The sequence below is a fragment of the Pararge aegeria genome, chromosome 17 (genome assembly GCF_905163445.1).
Source record: "Pararge aegeria chromosome 17, ilParAegt1.1, whole genome shotgun sequence".
Taxonomy (NCBI): domain Eukaryota; kingdom Metazoa; phylum Arthropoda; class Insecta; order Lepidoptera; family Nymphalidae; genus Pararge; species Pararge aegeria.
In genome coordinates this window covers 8,681,544-8,709,120 of record NC_053196.1, presented here as the reverse complement: position 1 = coordinate 8,709,120, position 27,577 = coordinate 8,681,544, and the positions used below count along the sequence as shown (strand labels likewise).

The following is a 27,577-nucleotide window of genomic DNA, read 5'->3' as shown; positions in this document are numbered from 1 at the left end:
AATCGGCCGTCGAAAAATTTATGTGTGCTTGTTGTGTGTGTGTTTTTTGTTTTTTTTGTGAAGTATGAAAATATCTCAGTTATTATTAAAAAAAAGCTTTGGTTAAGCTTTTTCTACAATAATTATTGAGATATTGGCCCTAAGCTATTTCTTATAATAATTGAACTTAGCTAGTATACATCTTTTTACCTTTATGTGCATTATGCAATGCAGTTACAAGTGATCTACAGCAGGACTAAGTTTCATCAAAAATTGATTCCCTGTCCAGAAATCCATTTTGAAACACCTACGCAACATTCGGTTAATTGCACCGGCAAATGAAAAGGTTTAAGAGGTCTTGCTGCATTTTATGAAAAGATACTTTATTGTAGCATAGACAAGTAACATTAGAGCTAAGAATTTAATTCACAAACCTTTTCAGAATACATCTTTGATGGCTTCCCTGGCAAATATGCAGAAGATAGATATTTTGAATTTACCACCAGTGGCACGGACCCAGTTAGATTTGAAGCATGTTCAAACAAACCAAGCCAGTATGGATGAATCTCAGTAGTTGTTTTTTTTTTGTTTGTTGTGTAAATATGCTTTAAGTATCTGTTTAAGGTTTTAGTATATTCATTTTTAAATTAGTAAGTGTTTTTTTATTTCATTGTGATTCAGATTGTGCTACAAAAACGAGGTCCTGGTATCTCAATTGCGGAGTTGTAAAATTGGTATTGTCCACAGAAAAGATGTTTATATTTTCTGTACTGTCCACACAACCATCAAGCCGTCAGTTCTGGTTATTTTCTCTTTTAATGTAAATGTATATATATTTTTATAGTAATAGTTGACAAAACAAGCATTTGTCCCTGCTGATGGTAAGTAGAAAACCATTGTATATAAACTGAACAACACTTTGCAGGGCATGCAAGGAACATGTCCTGCAAAGTTACGCCCCATGTCCACCTACCTGAGGCAAGTATTAAGCCAAATGTGCCTGTAATTAAACCAAAAATTATGCTTTTCAGACCAGAAGACAGCAATGCTGTTCGGCGACAGAATAAGCATGGCGGTAATACTTTTCGGCACGAGCTCCGTCACAAAAGGCTCTTCAACTTTTATTAATATGATATTTATGCAATAATAGTTATTTGATAACCTGTATAGGAACAGCGAGGTGGGTAGACTTTGAATCCTTTTTCCCCTATGATAGAGGAAGCCTATTCTCCATTGAACAGTGGCTCTGGAAGGGCCTTAGAGAAGTAATAGCAGTTGAAGTAACTATTTTAATTATATATTAGATGTTTCCTATTTTACTTTCTTGCAATAACTACATTCTCTATTTAAAAGTACACACACCTACTCGATTCCTATTCATTGATTCAATGGGCCGGGAAGCGTGGCCCACTTCATGAATATTCATCATACTATTAGAAAGAAGTTTGATAAATGGATGTCTTATGTATGTCTTAAGCTGATTCTTGTGTTTTATCCTTTTTGATAATCCATAAATGAAACTCTGAATCAACTTTCGTTTTGAGTTAACCCAATTTAATAAAATTAACCAATTGTTGATTAATTTTATTGAAATGAAGCTTTGATACCTCTGTGACCGTGGAGCAAATTTTCACAAATACAGGGGGCCCCAGGTTCGATTAAAATCAAATAAACAATTAATATTTTCAAAAAGTTTAATTTAAATGTAAGTAAAATTAGATCACGTTTAATAACTTAAATAAAATCTTAACATATGAAACATGTAATCAACAAAGTACATTTATGATTACACTTAACACTTAGATAGGTACAATTTATTAAAGTCTAAACCACACTGGTCGGCCCTGCGTTACCAAAGATATTAAAAATTTTACATATTATGAGCTAAACTGCACTTAATTTTAGTGCAGTTTAGCAGCAGCAAAGCAATTCGTCGGGTGCGGTTCGGCTTTAATTCTTTAATGGTGCTGATTTGGCTGCACACAAAAATCTAAATTGACATTTAAAAAATAATGCTATCCTTCTCCTTCTTATTCTCATTTCAAAATTCTCAAAGGAATGCAGCACTATAGTCGTAAAAATGTAATAGGCCCGTTTTGACATTTGTGCAAGACCATAGAATGTAACTTGGAACGAAACTGAAAGAAACAAAAAAATAAAAATCAATTACATACAGTGTTTTAAAAAATACGTAAATTTTTTTGGGACGTTAAATAATACGAAAGAATATATCGCGAGTATTCTTTTTGCGCTTACTTCATAGTAGCATGCAATTTATAATTGTTGCGAAACGTTCCGAAAACAGTTACGTTCTCAGTCTTTTTTTTTTTTATACTAGAGCTGTAACCATTTTTTTACTGAATATCGAAATTATATATTGTGTAGTTATTTTTACTGCAACGAATGAGCTTGGTTCTCAAAATGGGTTCTAAATAATGAGTCTGAGTTGATGTATCTGACCAAGCGGCACATGACTGAAGCGTCCCCGCGCGCACTGCGCAGTTTTTCGTTCCTCATCTTGTAAAGTTGACTGTGCGCTCGTTTAAGTTTGATATATATTGTTTACTTTTACGTTAACTATGGCTCTTCTATTTTGGACATTAATTTAAACATAGTGATTTGACTCGATTTTTGTGTTTGTTTTTATATAGTACTAACTCTGTTTCAACATGTTGAAAAGTGGACGTATAATCAACAGCCAGTTACGCGTATTGGTTGTGAAGTTAAAGGAATACTTTGAACGAACGAACACTTTACAATACATAATAATATCAATCCAGTACTGATACAAACTTGAATTGATTTATCGTGAGTATCGAGTACAGAGTCTTATGGTTCCATAACTAGTTACGTCGCGATGACAAATGTCAAAACGGGCCTATTATATTTTTACGACTATAGTTCAAAAACTGTCAATTTAAATTACATTACATTTGTGTCAAGCCTAATTAGTGCCATACATTTTTCTACATTTAGGCACATAGGTAGGTATATATAACAAGTGCTCCCGAAAGCAATTAATCGTACTTTACTAATATCATGACACCATTTCACATGCAAATATATATTTGCTAGCACAAGGGTCAGCGCAGACCAACCGGCAAATTGTTGTGATGCTGTCGTGAATGGTGGAATACTTTTCCCACTTTTTAACCCACTTCCTTGAAAAATTCAGGTTATCAATTATAATGTTTTTTTATATATATGTTCCGGCATAACTCCATCATTTATATACAGACCAATTTGCAAAATTATTTTTCTTTTCGAAAGGATTTTATTCCGAAATGGTCCCATTTAAATTTCATTTATATTTGATGAAGTGTGACGGAGGCAGACAACCGAACTCTTCAAAAAATTACAGCAAATCAACCGCGATTGCTGCTATTACATAAATAAGTATTCAATATTTACGCATCGGACAACATTTAAACATCACGTACAGGCGTGATGTTTAAATGTACACTCGCACAGATGTATTTACTAGGTATATTGTAGTACACCCACATTTTATCTGTAATTTATTCGAATTGATCTATAATTTCTTCATACAAACAATCCTCTACAATATCGTCTGAAGCTGCAGAGTATACAATAATAGTTAAATAACAACAGTACTGGGCCCCAAGTCTACTATTACAATAATTTGGTCGATCATTGACAAAAAGTATCTATAATTTGACAATAATAATTGTACTAGGTCAGCCTGTAGGGAGGGTGCAATTCAAGTTGTTTACTTTTCGCTCGGTTACCGTTTCGTTAAGTTTTTTACAGTGAATTATTTTATGAAATAAAAACTAGTCAGTACAGATTGTGTTTAAGTAATTTAATGGAAATATCACAATATCAAACGTAGAAATATGAGTATGCAATCAGAGTTTGACGTGCGGTCTGCGTTTACCCTTACAACTTAGGTTATAATATTAAACAGGTTTAACATAACATAAAACATAATGCACGAAGTTCCTAAGTTTAATTCATTAAAAAAAATTTAAAACCAAAAGCAATTTTGACATGATGCGCTAAATCTTTTGCTAAAAATAACAGATTGTTTATCCCTAAAGCCATATGGTAACAGCTTACAGACTAGATAGGCCAACAGCTTATTTTAATTTTTTAGGTAGATATAATAAGGTAACTGTTTGATTTTACGGGAGTTTAGCTGCGTCTCGTGTCGACCAAGGGCTATAAGCTAATTCAGTTATTTTGAGCTCGCTTTGGGACAATCATGCCTGAGGTATGACTGACTTGTGGACTACCTGAGTCAGACTCGATTAGAAAATGTCCATTTAATCTCTGGGCCTTATGGTACTCAAGCTAAATGCACGGGAAAGGCATATGACGACTTTGTTCACCACAGCGCTTTTTTTTTTAAATTCCAGAACAAGTTAGCCCTTGACTACAGGCTCACTTGGTGGTGACCATGAGGCAGTCTAACATGGTAGAGGGCTAACCTATTAGGGGTATGGGTGTTTTATTGCAACCTGATAGATACCTACTTTTAATCAGTTTTTACGGGTCATCGTACCGGAACGCTGAATCTCTTGGTGGCACGTCTTACTTAGGGCCGTTAGGTAACTAACTACGGCCGATGCCTCCCACCTGATCCCCCAGAGATTACTCTCGTGGAGATTGAACCCTGGACCTCCCACTTATGAGATAACAGCGCCAGAGAGCTCATATTGAATCAACACATCAACCATATAAGGATTAGGTTAGGACACTTATCATAGCTGATGGGATTGATTGTACTTTACATAATGATAATTCGAACGCAAACTATTGCTTAGTAAACTTCTTGGTCGAAAACCTGTGTTGTTTGCTTCCTTAGAAATTTTGTAAGAGGTATAATTTCTTATCTTAACTAAACACCTACTATAATAATATATTCTAGATAGTTTGCCTGAACATATTTCGATTACCTAGGTATCCATAATATAACTATAATGTTCCATAAATTCCACCGATCACTGTTGAAATACGGCCGATTTTTCCTTAAATCTCTGCTTACGCATTGCCTTTTCCTCAGCCTCGCGTCGCTTTTCCTCTTGTTCTTGTATAATTTCAGTGTGAAATTTATTAGTTTTCGCTAGTTCTTCGATCTTAGCTTCAAAGAAATTTTTGGCTCCATTTACCCCTACTTGATCTACATTAATCTCAGTTAACCGCGCGAGTGCTTCAAGTCCGGAGTCTGTTTCAAGCTCGCCCGCTCTCGCTTTTCTAGAATAATAATATGATAATTAAATTTAAAAAATTAGAAACTCCCTGACACAGGTTTGTCATCATTATTATCAAGATGTCAAACCATTACTGGCCCATACAGGGGACGGATCTCCTTCCATAATGATGGATGTAGTCCTCTTCGTGTGGATTGGTGGACTTCACACGCCTTTGAGACCATTATGGACAAATCTCAGACAGACAGGTTACCTCACGATGTTTTCCTCTTGACCGTTGAGACAAGTAATGGTTTTATTGCTTAAAACGCGCATAACTTAGACAACTTCGAGGTGTGTTCTGAGATTCGACTTTGTCACCCCTAAAGAGAAGCCGATCTCCTAACCACTTGGCTTCGCTTCCATCGCGGCCATCTTAGACCGATGAATGTTTTGTTTCTTTAGCATCATAAGAAGTGGTCTGTCGGTCATATCTAAACCGATTTTGTTTTATTTATATTATTGTAAAGGGTTTAGGTAGGTACCATCAGTTTAGTTCTGCCGAATTTTCGTAAAGATCAGGTCAATAAAAGTGTGTATTGCAGATAAAAAAGACAAATCCTCTGCAAACCCACAATTAAGAGATAACGAAAACAAAAAAAAAAATATAAGTACTTATGCGATTATGCCACCATAGATAAGAGCGTGGCCGCTAGCACATAATGAAAAAAGTTGGTCGTAAAAAGAAAAAGTTTCAGTGGACTCAGTTGCATAACTTTGCAGGCTATTCTCAATGTTTGCTCAATTAGTATTCATTTATTCTTTTCAAACTAGACGAGATCGGGCGTAACTAACAAAAAATGAAATTTCCTCTCGGTCTCAACTAAATGTTGTATACCCTTATTCGATGTCTAGACCCGACAATCAATAACTTTAGGTATGTTTCTCGTCGAGAGAAACTCGGTCTAGCTACCTTTTAAAGCTTGACGTAAATCCGCATGTTTCGTATGTTTGAATAATAATAATCTTCTGAAACTACTATCCTTATTTAGAGTGGTAAACTTTATATGTATCTATAATATGGACATTCAAATAAATACTTTATCACACTAAACAACAACCGAACGCGTCGCGTCGCGTAAATTAGTTTGGGCTAAATGCAGACTCAAATCCGTCAGGAAGTTTCAGAGATAAGCGCTTTAAAACTATCAAACATAACATCTAACCCTTTAGCTATATTAATTGTTCAGCTATAGATTAAAACTACAAAGTGGTTTTTCGCAACCTAAAAATGTATTTCATTATCATGATTTCCTATCACCGTCGTATGACACATCTTATGGATCACCCAGGGCAATGCTTACCGGTAAATTAGTAAGAATTCTCGAAAGCTAATTTTGTTGTCACCGTCTTCGTCCACCTCAGATATCATGGCTTTTAATCCAAGATGGGTTTGCGGTGCGCCCAGTCGTTCCATCATACGTTTGACTTCGTTCAGATCCAGGTAACCATCTTTACCCTCGTCGAATCTGTAAAGAGAGAAAATAAATTATTAATGTATTATCTATCTAGTATATATGTATATGTTGTGGCCACCACATATATACTTCTGTAATCTATCTCGTCATCATCATTATCATTATCAACCCATTGCCGGTCCACTATAGAGCACAGGTCTCCAGCCACAATTAGGGATTAGAGAAGGGTTTAGACCGTATCCTACCACGTTGGCCAAGTAGCAAGCACGCAAGCCTTTGAAAACGTTATGGAGAGCTCTTAGATTCAGGCATGCACGTTTTGTCACTGTGTTTCTTCACCGTTAAAGCAAGTGATATTTTATAAAGAGCCCATAAGTCCTAATAGTTAGAGGTGCGTGCCGTGAACACGATTCCGTTCGGTGAGGTCCGAGTCACTAGGCTAAGCCCTAATCAATAGTCTATCACCGCATCATTATTTATCTATATATAATTATTATAAAACTGTTATTAGACTATTCCTGTAGATTAAATATTTTTTGATAGTTTCCATCGGGAGATTTATTTATTGGATTAAATAATTCTACAACCGACAACACACAAAGCACAAACGTTGGACGTCCATCGCTGGTCATGTTAGCTCCGGGTATAACACAAGGGTTAAAGATTTGTTCTCACACATGTCACCAATCATTCAAAAATTATATGAGTGTCGTGGTGTGACTGACCTAAACCAATGCCCTACCATTTGTACAAATCAGTAACGTAAGTGGTTTGTTTGAATGGACTCTAAAAATCGATCGTATTATAATGCAACTGAAGTCTCAAGCAAGTCACAAACAATGATAAATTATTATGGTAGGTATTGAGAATACTTTCAATCAACGTTAATATTTCATAATAATCATGGATTCATAGGAATGTGACTCACACGATAATATTATTAATTATAAGCACCAATCCACACTACGTGGTAGACTACGGCCTAAACCCTTCTCATTCTGAGTAAAGACCTGGGCCCTGTAGTGGGCCGGTAATGGGTGATGATGATGACTATGAGCTTTGTAAAATAACCCACGGTCTCTCAGACACGAACAAGAACAAGCTTCAACTAATAAATCAATTTCAAATCTTTGTCTACTTGTTCTTCCGGGCTACTAAGAAGAAAATTAGACGGCAATATTTATAGGCATTTAATAACAAAGGTAGCCTGACAGAAAAGAGAAGCAATAAATAGGGGCGCTACGTCCACCATCGCTAACTTAGCTTGAATGTAGCAACCCATTGATTACGACAGAACAATTTGATACTCATACTGAAAAGATAAGGAGAATTAGATTTGCGGGGGGAAAAATCAAGAAGAATCTTCAATATTTACGTGGAAGGACAAAGTAGAGGAAGACCAAAAAAGAGATGGTGATATTATGTCAAAGACTGTAGATATGCGTTTAAGTGGATAGGAAATGGATGAAGGTTAATGAAACTGAGTGGAACGAGAAGGCATGTTGTGCTGACCTCACTCAGGGTGGGCTTGGGGTAAGCAAAGAAAAATAATCATAGTCATCAACATCCACAACCTAATGTCCAACTGCTGTCCATATTTCATTTAGAGGTTTGTAATCAACTTATTAGAAATAGGATATGATACGTAATAAGTTAATAACTAATAACGTCAAGTGGGTACCTATAATTAAGGTTTCCCTAACAGAAAAAGGTCCGTTAACACTGACGTAAGGCCAGTTATACGATAATGAAAGTATTATACGCATGTTATGAATACTGATGGATGTCGTAGATATTGCGAAGCCGGAATACATACTTGTCACAAAGGTTTTTACTGCCGTCGTTGTTAAACTATAAAATATCTCTATTTATTAAAATAATTTCAATTGAAGTAGCCCAATCAGCTACTGTAAAGTCCCGGTTTAAGAATACGACAGCTGTTTACATGGATGTCGTATAATATTCCCAAAGTGGATAATTGTAAAATAATAATATAATAATAGTATTGTATAGTTGGTTATTATGTGAAGTCCTGTCTCCCGCGGTAGTTTTACAGGAGGCGATATTGCCTTCTGTTAAACTACCGATCCCTTTTTTTTATTGTCATAATTACAAAAAAAAAGTCCTAAACTACATTTGATAAATTAACAGGCAAAATTATATTAAGGGAAAAAAGAATTAAATGAAAGACATTGAAAAGGTGAGATATTCTTTCCATTTTTGCATATAAATTATATCTTTACCTACTCCTTTGGAGCGATAGATGGACTTTATGGAGAATTAAAAGGAGTTATATTAATCTAGGGGAATCACTGATAGGAAACATTTCAATGTTCTTTCAAATTTCGCCCTTGCGTTAGTTGCCGTTTTGAAACTTAGTGATTTACATTATTTTTTCAAGAATACCGTCCAAACTAATACTCTCGCATTCATCATCAGAGGAATGGACATAAAATACAATTTCAATTTCCACTAGGAACAATGTGTAACATTTCTAAGATTTTTTTCTAAACTTTTTTTTTTTATAATGTAGAGGACTTTTCAAGGACTTTGTAATAACCACCGAGGAAGGCGGAACGTAATGGAACTTTACAACCTTAGGACTTCGCCAGAATTATTTAGAATACTTAATGCCGAGGACACCGAAAGATAGCAATTGTGAAGTGTAGGGCAATGAGGGACTTATGCCGGTACTGCTCTTTATTGTTTCGGATCCTCCGCGCAAAATACGAAACAATAAAGTCGCGGGAAACTGTTTTAAAGTACCGCACTACCTTAATATACTGTAACAAAGTTTATTTCTTATTGCTTGCCATACATATCGATGACCTTTTTATTACATTTTTTTGTTATTTCCGAAACATTCTATTCCATTAACTTCCGGGAAACGTTACGTATTCTGTACACACATAATTAATTTTATAAACGTTGTGGTCTGGCTGGTTCGATAAAACATTGCTGTAAGTACCGGGTAGGTTGGTACTTTTAATTACGATAACAAAGCTGAGAGCAATTTTTTTATATTTTAAACCTAAAAATATTTTTTTATTATTTATTTTATAGCTTATCCCTGAAACATATAATACACTAGCGATTACCTGCGACTTCATCTTTACACAGTATTAAACAAAGAAGCTCGTGCTGTTCTATAGATCTTTTAAGTTACATATTTTTAATACGGATTTTTTAGTAATAAGTAGATATATTGAGTTAGAATCCAAGGCTATAACTGCTGGCAAAAAACTTGGCATCCTCAACAAAGTCAAGCGCGCCGCAACAGCTTCTTACTCTGTACCAAGCTCAAGTCCGGTCGTGCATGGGGTACCTACTGCAGCCATTTATGGGACGGCTCTACCAAGTACCAGCTCGATGCTTTGGATTCGGTGGATCGTCGTGCTAGGAGACTCACTAGGAACGACGCTGTAGACTTCAAAGTTTTTAACACCGTCGTAAGGTTTCCCGTCTAGCGGTATTCTACAAGAGAGAGTGTTCTCAGGAGCTATTCGATTTGAATTTGCAGAAAGAGTCGGCACCGTCACGTTGTTGAAGTACCATCAACACGTGGGAAGCACTTTGCTTCCTCCTATCTAATACGCACAGATCGCAAAGATCTGGAATGCCCTTCCAGCTTCAGTCTTCCCTAATACCTATATCTTCTTCTATAATCTTCTTCAAATCAAGAGTGAATAGGCATGTTCTAGGCACACGTGAATAGGCTCCATCTTAGACTACATAATCACATACTCGTGTTTGCAGATTCAAGAAGAACCTTTACAAATACATATGTATAAAATTACTCTAGAGAAAAGAAGAAAAATTCAAAGATTAGTAATATGATGTCGTTACATATATATTTTTTGTGCTTAAAAACGCAACAGATTATATTAATAGACTAAGGAATTGTCTGCCCCATTAGTAGGTTCATAGCGACCGTGCGAAGTAGGGTCAGGTCGCTAATAGTAGTAACCGGTAGTGTTTTAAAATTAGACAGTGTTATTCAACAAGGTTTATCTTACGGAATATTTTTAATGGTAGTTCCCCTTACCTACGACCTCACTGATTTTGGTATCTCCGAGACATACGTTATGACCAATTGCTTGTTCTAATCGATGCAATAGATAGATAGACGTTCACTGCTAATCCTTATATTAAGGATTTCCACATAACGAGGCCTTCATGTCGGCCATCTAACTTGTGAGGGGTCTATCAAAGCTGTATTTTCCCCTGTAGTGACTCCATCGGTTCTCAAATCTTTTAGGGTTTCCTCGTACCTCATTTGATCACGTGCTTTATTTACGAACGTTATACTACTGTCGTAGCTCGCCCGCTCACTCACGTTTCTTATGAGACCCATATTATGTCATAACTTGGTGGTACCATGAGTCTCAGAAACATAGTCACTAACCTTAGTTATGTTCCCGAGCATGTTATTTACTTGTTAGAGAAACCCAAAAAATTTGTTTTTGTCCAAACCTGAGATCGAACATCCGTAATCTAAAAGGCTTACTGATTGACCAACGAGGCAGTAGAGTGACATGGCGCATGGGCCGAGGCATAGAATTACTACAAATACTTTTAAAACTCTTGTTAGGTATGTAGTTATGTAAATATCTCAAAAGATTGCTTGTTGACAGAAGTGGATGTTAAGAAAAATTACCTTGAATAAAACAATTGTGAAGACTCGTTATATTAATCTATATGTATCTGTCTTGTACTTACGTATTCCTAAGTCCTTGAAACTTGTTTTTATGGTTGTTATTAAAATATTATGAAGGTAGCATCTAACTAGGTAATAATTATTGTAATCTTTTTTTTATTGTCGTTTCATTTACTATCCGACTGCCCAAAAAAGGAAAATAGGTAAGGTTTTAGATTGTAGATACGTATGTTTTTAGCCGTAAAATATAGCCCAAAGAAGAAAGTTACATAGGGTACCTACTAATCACATAGAATATCAGCAGTATTACGTATACCTGAGCATTTATATAAAAATATATCCACCTATTTGGGTGACATATTGAACGGTTAATGGGTCATCATTCGCATTATAAGAATGCATGAACAGATGGCTTATAAAAAAGATAAACTTTAAAGAAATATACTAAAATTCTACGCAGATGAGTACTAACTTATCTGCGTAGGTTTATTATTAAACAGAACTGGGATAAATTCTTGCCTGCGGTTCAAGCCCCGTCTAAAAATAAAAAAAAATTTACTCTCTTGACCGATTTTCCGCCTTGGAAACGATGCAGATGTTTTCCGCCGTAGGTTCCAGATTATTATTTTTTCAGTGGCATTTTATTGCATCTAGATTACCGAACGGACTACCCTAGATTGGATCGCTGGATGGTTATCTATAGGATGTGAATATTGCAGTGCAATAAAAAAAAAAATTATACAAACTGACATTAGTAAACGTACATAATATTGTTAAATTTTCTATGTATTTGCAAATGTCATAATTTTACACTTTTTAACTATGGAGCCAAATTTAGTTACCTATTTGACATCGTTCACCGTTACTTACTTCGATTCTGACGTCACTTGTGTTAACTTGTAGTGTCCAAGTGCCGTGCCGTGCTGTAATATGAGATGTACACTCTAAAATGAAATACCATCTCACTGTTGATGTTTTACATAAAGGAAACCTATCCTCATTATAATTGTAAAACGTAAAGTATCCGATGTCAACAGCCTACACAAAAACGTGCCTACTGCAGATATAAAGGTAGATAAAGTAGGTACTTGCGGCTGCCTATTGTAACGCATTCAGTAGTAAAACGTAATGCTAGTTGCGGTTTGCAAACTGCATTGTCCAAACGCAAACCGTTTTCAAACAAGGCATGTGCTATTATAAACACAGAATAAATAAACTACGACAATATACACATCGCCATCTAGCCCCAAAGTAAGCGAAGCTTGTGTTATGGGTACTAAGATAGCTGATGAATATTTTTTTATGAAAATAATACACATATATACTTATAATATACAGATAAACAGCCAGATACTGAAAAAAAAAATGTTCATCACACAAACATTTTCCAGTTGTGGGAATCGAACCCACGACCTTGGACTCGGAAAGTGGTCGCTGCCCACTGCGATACTCGGCCGTCAATAATAAATAAATAATAAGAAAATCCTTCAATTATCAGACACCCAAACAAAGGAGGTAAATAGGTATATTCTTTTATATGTATGTAAACCGACGGCTCACCTGATGGTGTAAGTGGAAAACCATCGCCTCATATCAGGGCAACACTTCGTAGGGGCACGTCCTGCAACTTGCTGCCCTATATACTTCAACCTTAGGCGTAGGTGTTGAGCCTCATGAGCCTGTAATTGCACCGGTAACCACGCCCTCTAGACCGGAACACAGCATTGCAACAATAAGCTTTATCTATCTATTTTCATCTTTATATTTGCATCATCATACAATTTACTAACTCCAGGTTTGAAAAACTCTAACTTGAAACCCGAAACCTAAAATTATTATATTTTTGACCTTACTAGAGGAACTTCTGATCCGCAGGCCGATTTACTATCGCAGTTGACAAATTAAGCAAGCCGCTGTGTAAATTAGCCAATAAACAACTTGTTTAAATCCATATTTTGCATTCCAAGACGTAAGTTTCCAACTGAGTTCATTTCATCTCAATTGGCAGGTACAAATACAATGTGCAACAACGTTTGGATCTGCTTGCCGGAATCTAAAGTCAAACACAGCTACAGGCTACAGCTATTAGTTAGAGACAAGATCAACTTACAGTTCCGCCAAAAACTTAACCCACAATCCAAGTACTCAACACTCATGCGCTCACACACTCAAGGGACTCCAAGAAGTATTTCTTTAGTACCGAGGTGATCACGTAAACCACAGCATATTTGCTGGGGTTAAGTGGTTGTTTTGGGTCGCCATTGAGTCCCACATTATATACCCTTTCTCTGAAGTTTTGGGTATAAATAAGCATAAAAAAGCATAATGAAGCAGAAGACGAAGGTTCGCTGCGCCTACCATTCATCAAATAACCTAACAGTCCACAGCTGGACTAAAGGAAAAAAACTCCCAACGAGATGATACGCCCATAATCACCACGCTGGACACGGGTTTGTGATCGCAGTAAATGGCCGTTTTATTCTCTTAGTCCCCTCATACGACCCCGCGAGAAGAAGGGTGTCGTATGGCAAACCCTACCATAATAAATATCTAATAAGTACTTATTTTGAAAGTGACGAGGTTACGTAATACGTAGCTGTATTAAGACAGATAACCGTAGACTTCCGTAGACTTTCATAGTCGGATAAAAACAGACCGACAACTTCACCAATTAATTAATTTTATTGGACATCCCATTAAGGAAGCTTTCAAGTGAAAGCAAAAGTAAAAAACAGTTTCAAATAAAAACTTATCCTATTTTGTTACCTATATTTTTACCAAAAATGCCCCAAACGTAGAACATTACTCATAAGTGTTCAGAGTTCTATCATCAGTAGGGTTGTCAGAAACAGAAGAAGAAGGGTTGCGTTTTTTTTTTAATTCCTTGGTCTCTGTAACCATCATTACTATCAGTCTTCATCATTATCACCATATTGAATTTAATAATTCCACATGCAATGTGTGGCGGCACACCATGCATCGACAACACCGACCTATTGGAATGTGAGCTTTACGGATTGTGATTTAAAGCAAACTTCAACATATTTGTGCCGACTCGTATACGACGAATCAGTGGCGTGCAGATAAATAAATAAATAAATAAATAAATATAAATATACTACGACAATACACACATCGCCATCTAGTCCCAAAGTAAGCGTAGCTTGTGTTATGGGTACTAAGATGACTGATATTTTATGAATAATATACATAAATACTTATAATATACAGATAAACACCCAGACACTGAAAAACATTCATGTTCATCACACAAACATGTTCCAGTTGTGGGAATCGAACCCACGGCCATGGACTCAGAAAGCAGGGTCGCTACCCACTGCGCCAGTCGGCCGTCAAGATGACATTAAATTAAGAAAATCTCCAGTAAGAGCTATAAAAATTTAAGGGTATACTTTTTATCACTCTTTCAATGCCTATCCTTAAATTTTCTTTACCTCGTACGTGGAGATTTTTTAAATTTTATATCATCTTCCCGCTTAGTGCATACCCTGTATGCACGCCACTGCGACTAAGGTTTAAAAACTGATTTACTTGGGTAATCTCGTAATGAGATATTTTTTTAAAGGGAAGAATCTGCTGGTTACGGGTTTTGTTGGGATAATTTTCCACCAAAAATCTTTTTAAATACAAGGGCTCGGATATCTAGTGCCATTTTTTAAACGCTATCAAATATCTTCGAACAGTCTGTGTAGATAATTACTTATAAGCTACATCTTAAATCACCTTATCCGGTGCATATGGTTGGCGACCCTAATAGCTTAACAGCATGATGCTCATCCTTGCGGGAGTCCCGCTCGACCCGCGTCATGGTTTTGTTGATACGCGACTGCGGTAACATTTCGCGTCATTGCGGTCGAATCAATGATCATAATATTTAAACCATAATATACGAGTACCTACGTAGTATTCCCAAAAGATTGAATATACTGATTCATACGCTCTTCAGTCTTGTTCTCTTGAATAATAGTGCCTTTTAATGAGTATACCTATACTTATCAATTAAAGACACGCATAGTCTCTCCCATCTATCAAGCTTGAATAATATGTACTACACGTAGCTTCCAGTCGCGAAAAAACACGCAACTACTACTGAACTTGATAGAAAATGTGAATGTACCCTGATATATTATTGAATACATCTGCATAACCTTTTTTAGGGTACAGACGTGATGTTATGTTGTGTGATTGCGCAAACAACGCATCGCGCTTGATGTGCTATATTTTTTTGAAGAGTTCCGTTGTGTTTCTCCGAACCTCTCCATCAGATCAATATGGATCGATAACCTCCTGCCTTTTGAACGGTAAAAACTGAAATCTAATGTTAAAAGTCTATAGCAACAGCTAACTTTAAGCTCATTACTACATAATATAACATTTTAAGAGTGTCTGTTTGTTTGTTTATTTGTATCACCAAGACCGACCAGACCATGTGTAGGTACCGTTCAATCGTTGAAGAGATTTTGATAAAATTTGATAAGACCCGTTAAAATTTGATATCCCGAAAACGGACATGGGGTAGTTACTTTTTAGTTTTGATCCCAGAAAATAAAGATAGGTAGTTTCATATTCATTTCCTAGCTAGCTTGTTTATTAAATAGTATTGAATGACGTGAATTTGAGCACCTTTGTAGGGAGAGGGTGATAAAGAAAAATAATTGGTTTACTTAGACATGCAACTCAAATAAAACGTTCATTTATCAGTAGAAAATGATGAAATAGAAAAGTAGGTCAAAGATAATAAAATGGAACTGCCTGGTATCTAGACTAACGAACTACGCCACCTTTACGCTGTCGACAATTAATCAAATGATCAAAGCCAAAATAGTCTTTTTAGTTTAGTCATACTCCACTTAGGGTCGACGCAAACTAAAGATTTTTATTCCTACTTCCAATTCCTTTAAAATTGCAAGGCTCATTCTCACAATTTTTGTTTGCAAAAAACCAAAGGTCACATTGCACAAAACATTATAGCGTTACAGTTCCTAAAATATACGAGTACTTAAATGAAAGGGAACGTAGAAACGGTATATTTACATATACACATATGATATGTGGTATAAATACTACCCATATTTATACAACTAGCATAATGCATTACAAAACTTATTTATTTACTAAATAAGTTTTGTAATTTATAATTACTTTTTATTGCAACACAATGAATGAATGTCATAAAGTGATAAATTACAGTTTCAGACTTAAGTATAATAAATAACTGATATAATTTTTGTAGGTACCACCACCACATTTTTGATACTCCCTTTTTCACAATACAAATAATATATTTTCAAATTGAAATCTTATTTAAAATCCCAATGAAATAGGTAAATGGCTTCTCTTAAAAAGCAGGTATTTCAATGCAAAACAGGAATGTTTGAATAACAAATTATATAATGAATTATTGTTACCGATTCATATTTTGAGAACGTTCAACGTATGTTTAAAAGTTGAGAAAGCGGTAAAAGTGTTTTGTAGTGATATAAGCTTCCTAAATTATTTAACCTCGTTTAAATTTTTCATTATTGGGTACTTTTTATTTATAAAGTTAGGATGTAAGCAGCTTTTTATAGCTGCTATTCAAAGGTTCAATATATTTTTTGTGGATCATTAAACTAGTTATATATAAAATGTTTAACATAAATTAAATAACATCTATGACTGCAATGGGATTACATTTACTTTTGCAAAATAATAGATATGATAGTAGACAGGAACCTTGCCTGCTCATGTTAATCATGGGTAGATAACATACTAACAAAGCTACGAGTGAACTATCTATATTAGGTACTAACATATTGTAAAACAACAGCAAAACGAACTAGTAGTTATGAAACTTAACTATTTCCCAACTATCCATTATATTGTTTATTTCCAACGCATTTAATTTTTAAACGATCTAGCGACCGCGATTCTATTGAGATCGATTTCGTAAATGTAACAAAACAAATCTAAAATTGCGGTTACTAATAATATAAACATGCAATACTTTTGTTGCTAGCTCTACCTATTGGCGTTGGTAGCATATTATTACTATGAAGTCTCACGAGCTGAAAGCAAAACTACTGTAAGTTCCACCAATCAGATTTTTTCAATAAATAGCGAAGCTGAATTCTCATAATCTAAAACAGAATCCTGATACGTTTATTAAGATTATTTAAAAAAAGTGACTTGAAAGTGGTGGTGGAAAAGCGACCCTGCACTGGAAAAAGTCACGTTGGTAGAGTTTTTCTTATATTTCAACTGGCAACTAAATGTTCACGAGGAGTGTACGCAAGGAGCCGCAAGACTCTATAACCAAACCAGACTGGTGCGCAAAAATGTCTATACAAAACATAAAATCCATCGAATGAATTAAATTTCGTCGTTAAATCTTTTAGTTCAAAAAATAATAATATCACCAACATCGACATCTCAACCACAGGACATCCACAACTGGACAATAAACGTTTGAAACAGCACACTCCCCAAAGACGAGCCCCAAAGCTAGTATCCCCTAGAGCTAGAGCAAAATCCTGCGATAACAGCTTTTGGGCCGGTTCCTCGGTGTATGACGTGTGAGTAAGCAGTTTCGAACGTTTGTTCGTAGTTTTCATACAGCTATTTACTGTGACCTTGTGGAGGGTCTACCAAAATTGCACTTTCCAGTGCGGGGTCGCCACTTCAACACCTTTGGCACGCAATGCCTATCAATTCTCCTAGCTATGTGCCTCACCACTTGGCATCTCTGGTTCTTTAAAAAACTACCTTATATAGCGCTCGGTAATTTTATGACTTCTGCAAACTAGTTGTATTGAATTTCAACAAGGAGTGGCAATATAAGTCTGTCGGTACCTAGTTAAACTTATCAGTGAACGCTGTAGCCATTTAAAGAGCATTGACATGCTCGCAATTGATAGGTACTTAGCTACCTACCTATTTTATTATGTTATCTTATTAAATTGCGTTATTTAACGCAATTTTGCTCATCAGTTCAGAGATGTATAGATTTCATACTATACAAAAAAGCGGAGTTATTTTTTGATATTTATCAGTTAGGTAGGTGGGTAGCCGACTTCTAAAAGAAGGGTTTAGGGATTATTTAAGATTTCAACCCACTAAAAACTCGATTGGGATTTCCTAAAAACGTTTTATCCAGGGTCAAAATCTTCAGACCTGCAAATTTTGGAGATATTTCATAGAAAAGATATTTGAATGGCCCACATTATAAATGTCATCAGAATAAGCCACTAGCCACGACCACAAAACGCCGCAAATGTATCGGCATATTTTCTGAAGTGAGCGACAGCGACGATTTCTAGTGTATGACGGCTACCGCGCTGGCGTCAACCATGTGCGGCTAGTACATATAAAATGTATGAAAACTTCAGAAAATATGCTGGTTGCGGCATTTTGTGTACAAACAATTACACGAAATCGATTAGACATTTCCGTCAAGCGATATCGATACGTAGTATTTATTATCAGTTTCCGTGATATCTGACGGCCGATATCGTTACTGACCGATATTTACAGTACCTAATATCGAAGTAACGATGCAATGATGATGGAGCTTTGGAAGCACACTAAAAATAATATAGAATGGTTCAGTTTGGTTGGTAACTGTTCTCAAAAAAAGAGTCTAAGAAATTACGAAATAACAAAATCCCGAATAGCGGGAAATCGAAATCGGTCACTCGGGAACAGTAAGTATACTTACTTATATGTACATTTACTGTACATGCGATCAACTTCTTTGCAGAATCAGGCTATGGTTAAAACCGAACGTAAATCAATAGTATCGTTTCTAAACGTAAACCGCGAAAATCAAGCTATCTGAGAGCTTTACGTGAGAGAGCTGCCTACTAATATAAAATAAAGTAAATACTAGGTACCCATAACTATAAACTGTAACGAGAAAAAAAAAAAAAAATAATGTACCTCGCTAACCTGCATAAAAGGATAACCCCTAAAAAACTGACAAGTTTTCTAGGGGTTATCCTTCTATGCAGGTAGTATTGTGATTTAAGTATATATACAGTGTACAAGTTTATATCAGAATTGATACCAATGTTAGTTTTAGACTGTCATACGTATTTAAACTTTGAAACCATTGAATTAATCTTGGGAAAATTGGGATCTTTGGGAACGTCCATAGGCTGCCGTGCGAAAATTTCGCTGTAGGGAATGCATATGACGTTAGATTGGGGCTAAGTAAGCGTAAGCGAGATACCGCGAGTTTATGAATAACAATACTGCGAGTTCTCGCGAGATTGGCAGTTTCGTGTGTTTTTTTGCAAATAATTCCAATATTTGAATAAATTAGGAAATAAAATATATAACCTACCTACTGATTATAAGAAAATATATAAAAGTACTTAATATTTTACAAATTATTTTCAATAGGCTTTTCAAATTCAATTCTTGTTCAGAGCTTTTGTCTGTGCCAACTGTGCACAAGGTACTTCGCCAATTTCTTGTAGATGGAGAAGGCACGATCGATCGATTGATCGGTGAAACGTGTAATGAAAAGTTAATGTTTAGGCTTTTATGTATTAAACATTGTTTGACGTATCTGTCTATAATTCTTAAATGACTTCTAAGTAACAAACTTTGACGCAAGAAGTAGGTATCTATCAAATAACAAATGAAAGAAACAACTAGAGAGAACATCTTCTCTTCTAATATCAAACAAAAATCTTTCAGTAATGAAACAGTTATTTTATAACAAACAAAAAATAATTAAGAAAATATACCTATATATATATATTTATATATTAGTCATACTATAACAAATTACAGAAGAAGACACAAAAATTATACTAATTGAAGGAAAGATTTGTTCGGTTCAAATGAAAAAAACAAAAAACGTTTTATTCGTTTCATTCGAATAATGGCTTGCATTATTCGAATGAAACGAATAAAACGTTTTTAACCCACGAGATCTCGCCCTTTTTTCGTCCGAGATTAGTCTCGCTAAAAAGGCCAAGATTTCGCGAAAATGACAAAAAAAAATTTTATGGGATTGTTTTATGGGATTAATATTTGTTTTATTATTAATTATTTTTAAAGTACCAAAATTAAAATTAAATATTTATTTTATTCTGCTTGTTACTATGTGCTGTTATATCGGCAACAGAAATACATCCTAAAAATTTGGGAAAATTTCAACTGTCTAACTATCACGGTTCATGATATATAGCCTGGTGACAGACGGACAGACGACAGACAGGCAGGCAGGTAGATGGAACCATAAAAATTTTATAGGTACAACAAGCAGCAAGCTATTGACAACCTACACTCAATGGCATTACTTTCAATGAATCGTTTATATAAACTTTTACTTATTGGCTATAAATATTGATATGAAATATCGAGGTTTTCCGTTCGATTTGATTCGTATGACTCATGGGTGACTTCATTTTATTGAATGACCAATCCATATACTTACCCTTATTTGTAATTTTAATAACGAGTCGATCGTAACTATGCTAAATTGAAGTGGGAAAAGGTATTTTTAGACTGGTACCTATCGCGCGGCAGGTAGGTAGTTGCAGGAGGGTGAGAACCGCACAGCTCGCCACCCTGTATGATATTCCCAGGCCAAGCTTTTCTCCCGAAAAATAAGAAACGGTGCCAATTCTGTACATTCGTAAAAAGTCAACTAAAAAAGTTTTAATTAGGTTGCTTTATTTGTATCCTCATTGGATTTGGTTATGATACTATATAAAAATTAAGCCATTGATTTATTATATTGAATGAAGCTTCTGCCAAGTTATATTATTAAGAAATAAGTACAAAAGGTGTACGGTAATATAACGATAATAAAAACTATTTCATCAGATTTAAAAAAAACAAATAACATTTCGGAAGATTTCTTCGAATTTTGTTAATACATTAACTGAGTAGGTAACTCTACCTACGATGATATGATTATGATAGTATAAGCAATTATATATTAATACACAAGTAGTCACGCGCGAATTCTGCCGCTGATAGTGAAGATTACCTACAAATTACCAGTGAGTCTCGCCAAAATCGGTTCAGTTTACAAAGATTAGCCCGGCAAAACAGACAGGTTTGTTGGATTATTCTTACGTTCAAACAATCATCTGAGCCAGAATGAGGCAGATACCATCTCGATTACAGAAATATAACAACTGAATTTATTTATTCGTATCGATGTATGGATAGCCCACGATAATATGTTATCTGTATTTAATATTAAGCACGTTACATATTAATGTGTATTATCTAATCTCATAGATCATTATGAAAATTATTTGTTACGTTAAAATAATAAAACGAAGCAGACAGTTACTCTAGTAATGACCTTAAGACCTTAAGTGAAAAATTGCAGGATGACGTTCCATAAAAGGAAGTTTCAGAGGGGATCCTTCAAAAAGGGCGACCATGATTTTCTGTAGTACGGGATTTGTCGTTGTTTTTAGATGAGCATTGAAACTAATATTTGTATTCATAAACACTACCCACTCTACCCAGTTGTGTTTGTGAATCGCTCTAGCAAACCAACTGCTGCCGGATGCAAAAAAATCCAACAGTTGTTGCAAGCGTCGGCCGATTGTTACCATACAAATTATGCAAAGAGTTTACGAATGTCGTTATCAAATTACGCATTTTGTATTAAGACGAGGAGCTGCGTGGTGACGAAAGATCAGACTACAGTTATCACCACCCCTCTTCTTGCGGCGAGTGTCGTAACTCGTACAAGGCGCCTAAGGAATTAAACGGAGAACTTGCAGCGTCCTCTGTGCACCATCTGTGGAATCACTAACCCGTCTACCCACCGTGGTGATTGAGGGCAAACGCTCCCGTTGGGAGAGGCTTTTACGCATGTAGTGGACTGTTATAGGCTATTGATGAATTTGAAATCATATAGCCCGAATTAAAATGGGTTTAGGTATTATTAAAATATCCTTAAATTATTAGGAAATCGACAAAGTTTTAAAGTCTGTTATGTGGGTACCGTGCGTTTCAAAAAGAAAACACATGAAAACATTGCGAAAAAAATGTACAGTTAGTAAAAATATATTTGTGTCCGTGAAAACATTATAATGTGGTTAGTTAGTGTTCACGGGGCACATGACATTGATTTTGTCGCCCGATATCTCTACCGTCCGGTACATCTTCTGCCTAGCAATGTGATCATACAATTCTTTTAGAATGTAAAAATGATATTTCCTTGGAATTAGACTGATAAGTTAGCTCGAAAAACAGGGATTAGCTTACAATCGCATAAAGCTGACAATTGGTATGAACTATGAATGTTAGAAGCACTTTTTTTAACGAAATGTGATAAGTCTCCATCGATCCCACCTGTGCGATTTTTTTAATTTTATTCAAGGTGCTGGCTATATTTTGGGGATTTCAGCAAAAAGATAAGCTTCACCATAAGGTTAGATGTCTAACTTCACAGGAATATATTTTTAACTAGGAATAAATTTAATTTATATTGAAGTCGTTGCTTTTAATAGACAATACAAGAATCACCAACCTCCTGATAACACCAATGATTTTTCCCCAGAAAGGTTGTTGAATTTAATTATGTCAATATTATTATATCATAGAGCAGACTTTGAACGATGACTAAACTTAATATTCAAGAGACAATAAAACCGTGTTACCTAAACGTTTAACGTTCTTGCGCTGGCTAGGTCATGTTCACCGGATGGAACCTTCTAGTTTGCCTCGGCAGGTTCTTCTTGGTGAGGTGACACATGCTAAGAGGCCAGTGGGCCGACCTCGCTTGAGATTTAAAGACTGTGCCAAGATTGACATGACCGAATTCAACATCGACCATAGACATTGGGAGAGGCTGACGGAAGGAAGAGATGAATGGCGCAAGAGCGTTAATGAGGGATGCCATATCTATGACGAAGCTTGGCTTGGTGTTCTCGCTCAAAAAGGAAACGAAGGCATACCACGGGATCTTCAGGTTGCGCCGAAGGGTTTAACTACCATAATATCTGCGGCCGTGAATGTCGCTTGCGCATCGGCTTATTTAGCCATACAAAGAAGTGTCGCTTAGACAGTGTTTGAACCGTCTCTCAAGACGAATAGGCCATTAATAATTAACGTAGGTAAAAAAAATCTAACTTGCGTTTTCCAGTGAATAGTAGTAAAAAGACGCGTAATCAGAATACCTACTGCAAGTATGTGAATAAGCCTTACAAACCGCTAAGCTATGAATCGGATATGACTAAGTATGTAATAGTTGACACTTATGTTATGAATACCGCTAACAGTTATTCTACTTGTTAATTTGCTATGTAAAGGTGAGCAATCCATCTACTAAGAAGCCGACCTTGCAAAAGTAGCGATAAATTACAGGTACCTAATAAGTAATACTTAAGACGTAACTCACCATTTTATTTACCTAATTTTATTTTATTTAAGCGAATGCTAGATAGACGATAGGCAAGAGTATGTCCTGTCCCAGAATTAGCTATTAATACATATTTACACCTACAGGTAAGCTAAAATTTGGGAGTATTATTATGTTTTAATGAGGGAAATAAAAAATATATATATAGCCCCGAGCTTGGCACCGTGAAAATTAACAATTTCATTTTTTTTTTTGTAGGTACACAAAGCAGGCATCGTCTTGTAAATCCTATTTTTTTTTCCGTCCTCTGAACTAACATTTTCATACATGCACAATGCACATTTATATATATATATATATATTATAGTAATATATTTTATTTATATATTTGTATAATTTATAAATCTTATTGAATGCACCTATGTTTTTTCCTTTTACGCCTTTGGTTGCCTGGAAGAAATCGCTACGTAGCGATAAGGCCACCAAATTGTACTCTCTTGCTCTGTATTAATATCTTTGTAACTACTTTTTTTCTTTGTGTAAAGTGCATTCTTTCATTTTCGAGGAAGCATTTAGGTACAGTCCAATAAATCAGAAGCTAATAAATGTTCTATCGCACATAAAATAAACTCAATCAACAATCGCGCCTTATGAATGTTGTTATTACAATTTGTTTAGCATTGAAGAAACAAAAGGCTTTTGTTTAGTATAATGAGGAGTAAAAGGCGGGATAGGGTATAAATATACTGGCATCTTAAATATATTATGTACGATATTAGAAGTGCCATTAATTGTGGTTTTGAATGGTTAGTAGGTACTATGAACTAAAATTCATACATAATATTATAAATGCGAAGGTAACTCTATCTGTCTGTCCGTTTGTCTGTTTGTTTGTTACCTTTCCACGAATAACCGGCTAAACAGATCTTAATGAAAATGTGAAATTCATGTTTTTCATTCTCTAAAGTCGCATTTAGGTTTATAGTTATAAATATCAAATACTTATATAAAAGTTTTTTCGAAATCACCTTTTAAGGGTGGTAAAATAGGGAATGAAATACTCTGTTTATTTATTTTATTACTAAGCCCACACACCTGTAATTTGGAATAGGTATAGGTTTCTTTTATATAATTTACCCCAGTTAAGAAAAATATTTTATCCTAATCTACACCTAAACTACTACACGGGTGAAACAGGGGTTGAAAGTTTTTATGAAAATCCTATGTTTTTAAGTTAGAGGCAAAAAAATTTGCATTTAGGTTAATATTATGAATAAATTAAAGGCTAAAAGGTCAGGGATGCATGCACAACAGACGAGAGAGAAGCTTTAAATGCGGAAACCAGCCAGATAAAGTAAAAGAGAGGGATGATTTAAGGCGGTGTAATTAGGTCAGCAGCATATGGGGAGAAAATTTTGGGGCATAGCACCAACGGGATCTTCTCAAGCCCACCGATAGGAACCGCTCAGGAATGCCGACTTAAATTAGGAATTTCTAGGAACACTTGTACAACAACAAGCAATATTTCATAAAACTTTACTGTTATAAATGAGATATAATATTGTGACCTGATAAATCATGGAACTGATTTTATGATTCTGCTGGAGATTGGCGTAGGTGGTTCCGATTTTTTTTCTATTTATTAAATATATTTTTAATTACAGGGCAAATAAAAATTGCATGGCGTACGAAGTCGCGGGCACCAGCTAGTTGGATATATCTAGCAGTTAATTGAAAAAAGTGATTATAATTAAAGGTACTATTTCGGTAAACAGAGCTGAGCACAGGTACAAGACATCAAATCGCTCCGCTTTTGAGTAAAGATTAAATTGTTATTCTAGGATACAACAATTGAGCATTTTTGTTAAATAAGTCGGTGAGCAATATAATGTTACATGTCGGTTCAGTTTTATTGTTGTCAATTTATCTTCTTCTGAGAGCTTCTGGACATACGAGAATTTCAGTTCATAAGACAAATTGATGGCCATAAAAATTCCATGAGGGTCATAACAATTTGGGCGAAATAATTACACTTATTTGAGGCGGACCAAATATTTTTGTTATAGATAAGACTGTTCAAATTAATCTATTATTATTGTTATGTAAACGAGATCTACATCAATCTTTAATCTCATTTATAAATTGCTTGAGTTTAAGTAAAAGTATTTCTAAATTTACGTAAATTAACGTTAATATCTTTAGTGAGAGTTACCTAGACGGTAATGTCTTAATATATAAGTAAGTACTACCTGGTAAATATGCAATACAGTCAATCTCAGGTGGGTAATGTTTTAATTACAATTTAAGACATCAAAATGCACTTTACTTCACAGTTCGTGTGAATCTTCCAGTTGTCTTATTAAACAGGTAATCAAATGAAAGTTTTGATGAAGTTAATAATAGATCGCATAATCGTGAGGGATCTATTCTCTGCTCTCTCCCACGACGGGTCACCACATTATTTAATAAGTTACGTGTAAATTATACTAATGAGAAATAAAGTTTGTCTTCTTTACTACTTTCTCTACTTATTTAACTAAGCTATGTTCGAAGTTGTAAAAAAAGTTTTAAGTTAAGTTTTAGCTTTGTGTAAAAAAAGTTTTATTTGATACTTCAATATTTGGGATAGTTTGGTTGTATGTTACTTAGATAAAAATGAATCGTACTTAGGTATTAATTGAATTAAATCAATCTTTCTATTCAATTCTTAAAAGGTATCTATTAGTAAAAATTAAAGATAGAAATCTTTGCCCGGGAAGTCAGAATAATTACTAGGCAATTCAATTTTTAATTTCGGGTAGTCAGTGCCGCTAATAACGCAGGTAAAAGATAAAGTATTTACAATGCTAAAATACAATTCAATGAAAACTAAGAGGTATTTCAATGGGTAAAATAAAGCAAGTAATTATTTTTTAACTAAATCAATTTGCAATCTGATCTCAAGTTAAACAACATCAGCAAAATGCAAACACCTGTCAGGCTTATTTATGTATTCCACTCGCTCAAGTACAAAGCATGCATTATTAATTTTTCTAACAGGTTCATGTTTAATATTAAGTTTGGCTTACTTGTTAAACGTGTCCTCGTACTGTTTTATTTCCTTCCTGGAGAATTCGTGAAATTCCGTATAAACGTTTACGATTTTGTATTGAGGCTTGACCTCGACACCTTCTTCAAGTTTATCATTTATCGCCTGTCTCCTCAATAGGATGCCACTGAGCTCCTCTGTAGCTGCCATAGTAGTAATGCGCGGGAAAGACGTTAAAAAAATGTGCTTTTCCGTTAGGAGGAACCGTGAACACAGGCGCTGTTCGTACGGCTTTACGAGCACTGATGGGCGATGGCGGTTTTGGCCGGTCTGCACCCGCAGTCGAAACTCGGCAGTCAGTGCGTCGCACTCCGCACGCTTCCTTGTATAACAATCAAGTTGCGGGGGACGGAAGGATCGACTTGCGACGCGTCTGTGTGCCGCGCACCATACAATCTTACTAATCTTACAGCTATCGACGCAAAATAAACATTCACTAAGAATGACCTTCAATGACATACCAACATTGAAGCATATGGAGTCGATTTATCTAGATTTTAAGCTAGAGCAAGCTGCCTGGATTAGAACTAAAGTTTAAAAATAGTCCGCATCCCACTAGTCGTGTGATTTTATCAATAGTAAAGGTTAAAACGCCAAAGGCGTAATAGGTCAAGGTTACGAAGCATTCAAGTCTCTAGTTTAGAAAAAAATATTGAATGACTGTAAATATTGAACAATATGATATACCTTACGGTATGGTTTATGAAATAATATCGTAGCCGAGTTTGAAAACTGTCGTGTCAAGAATGGTCCCATATCCGGCGCACCCTGGCACCCCTTCAACAGTAGGTACACACAAGGGACACTTAAAAACCTTACTTAAAAAAAACATGAACTTATCACCAATGATAACCTAATAGTACTGGGACCCAATTGGGT

General features: G+C 35.3%; 1 protein-coding gene across 1 annotated transcript; it reads right to left on the bottom strand.

Moving 5' to 3' along the window:
• Positions 1–3,781: 3,781 nt before the first annotated feature.
• Positions 3,782–26,848, bottom strand: LOC120630863 (EF-hand domain-containing protein D2 homolog). Its single transcript, XM_039900173.1, has 3 exons — positions 26,679–26,848; positions 6,497–6,661; positions 3,782–5,196 (listed from the first exon to the last, which is right to left on the bottom strand). The coding sequence occupies exons 1-3, from the start codon at positions 26,846–26,848 to the stop codon at positions 4,944–4,946; spliced, it is 588 nt and encodes a 195-aa protein (XP_039756107.1). The 3' UTR covers positions 3,782–4,943.
• Positions 26,849–27,577: the final 729 nt, after the last annotated feature.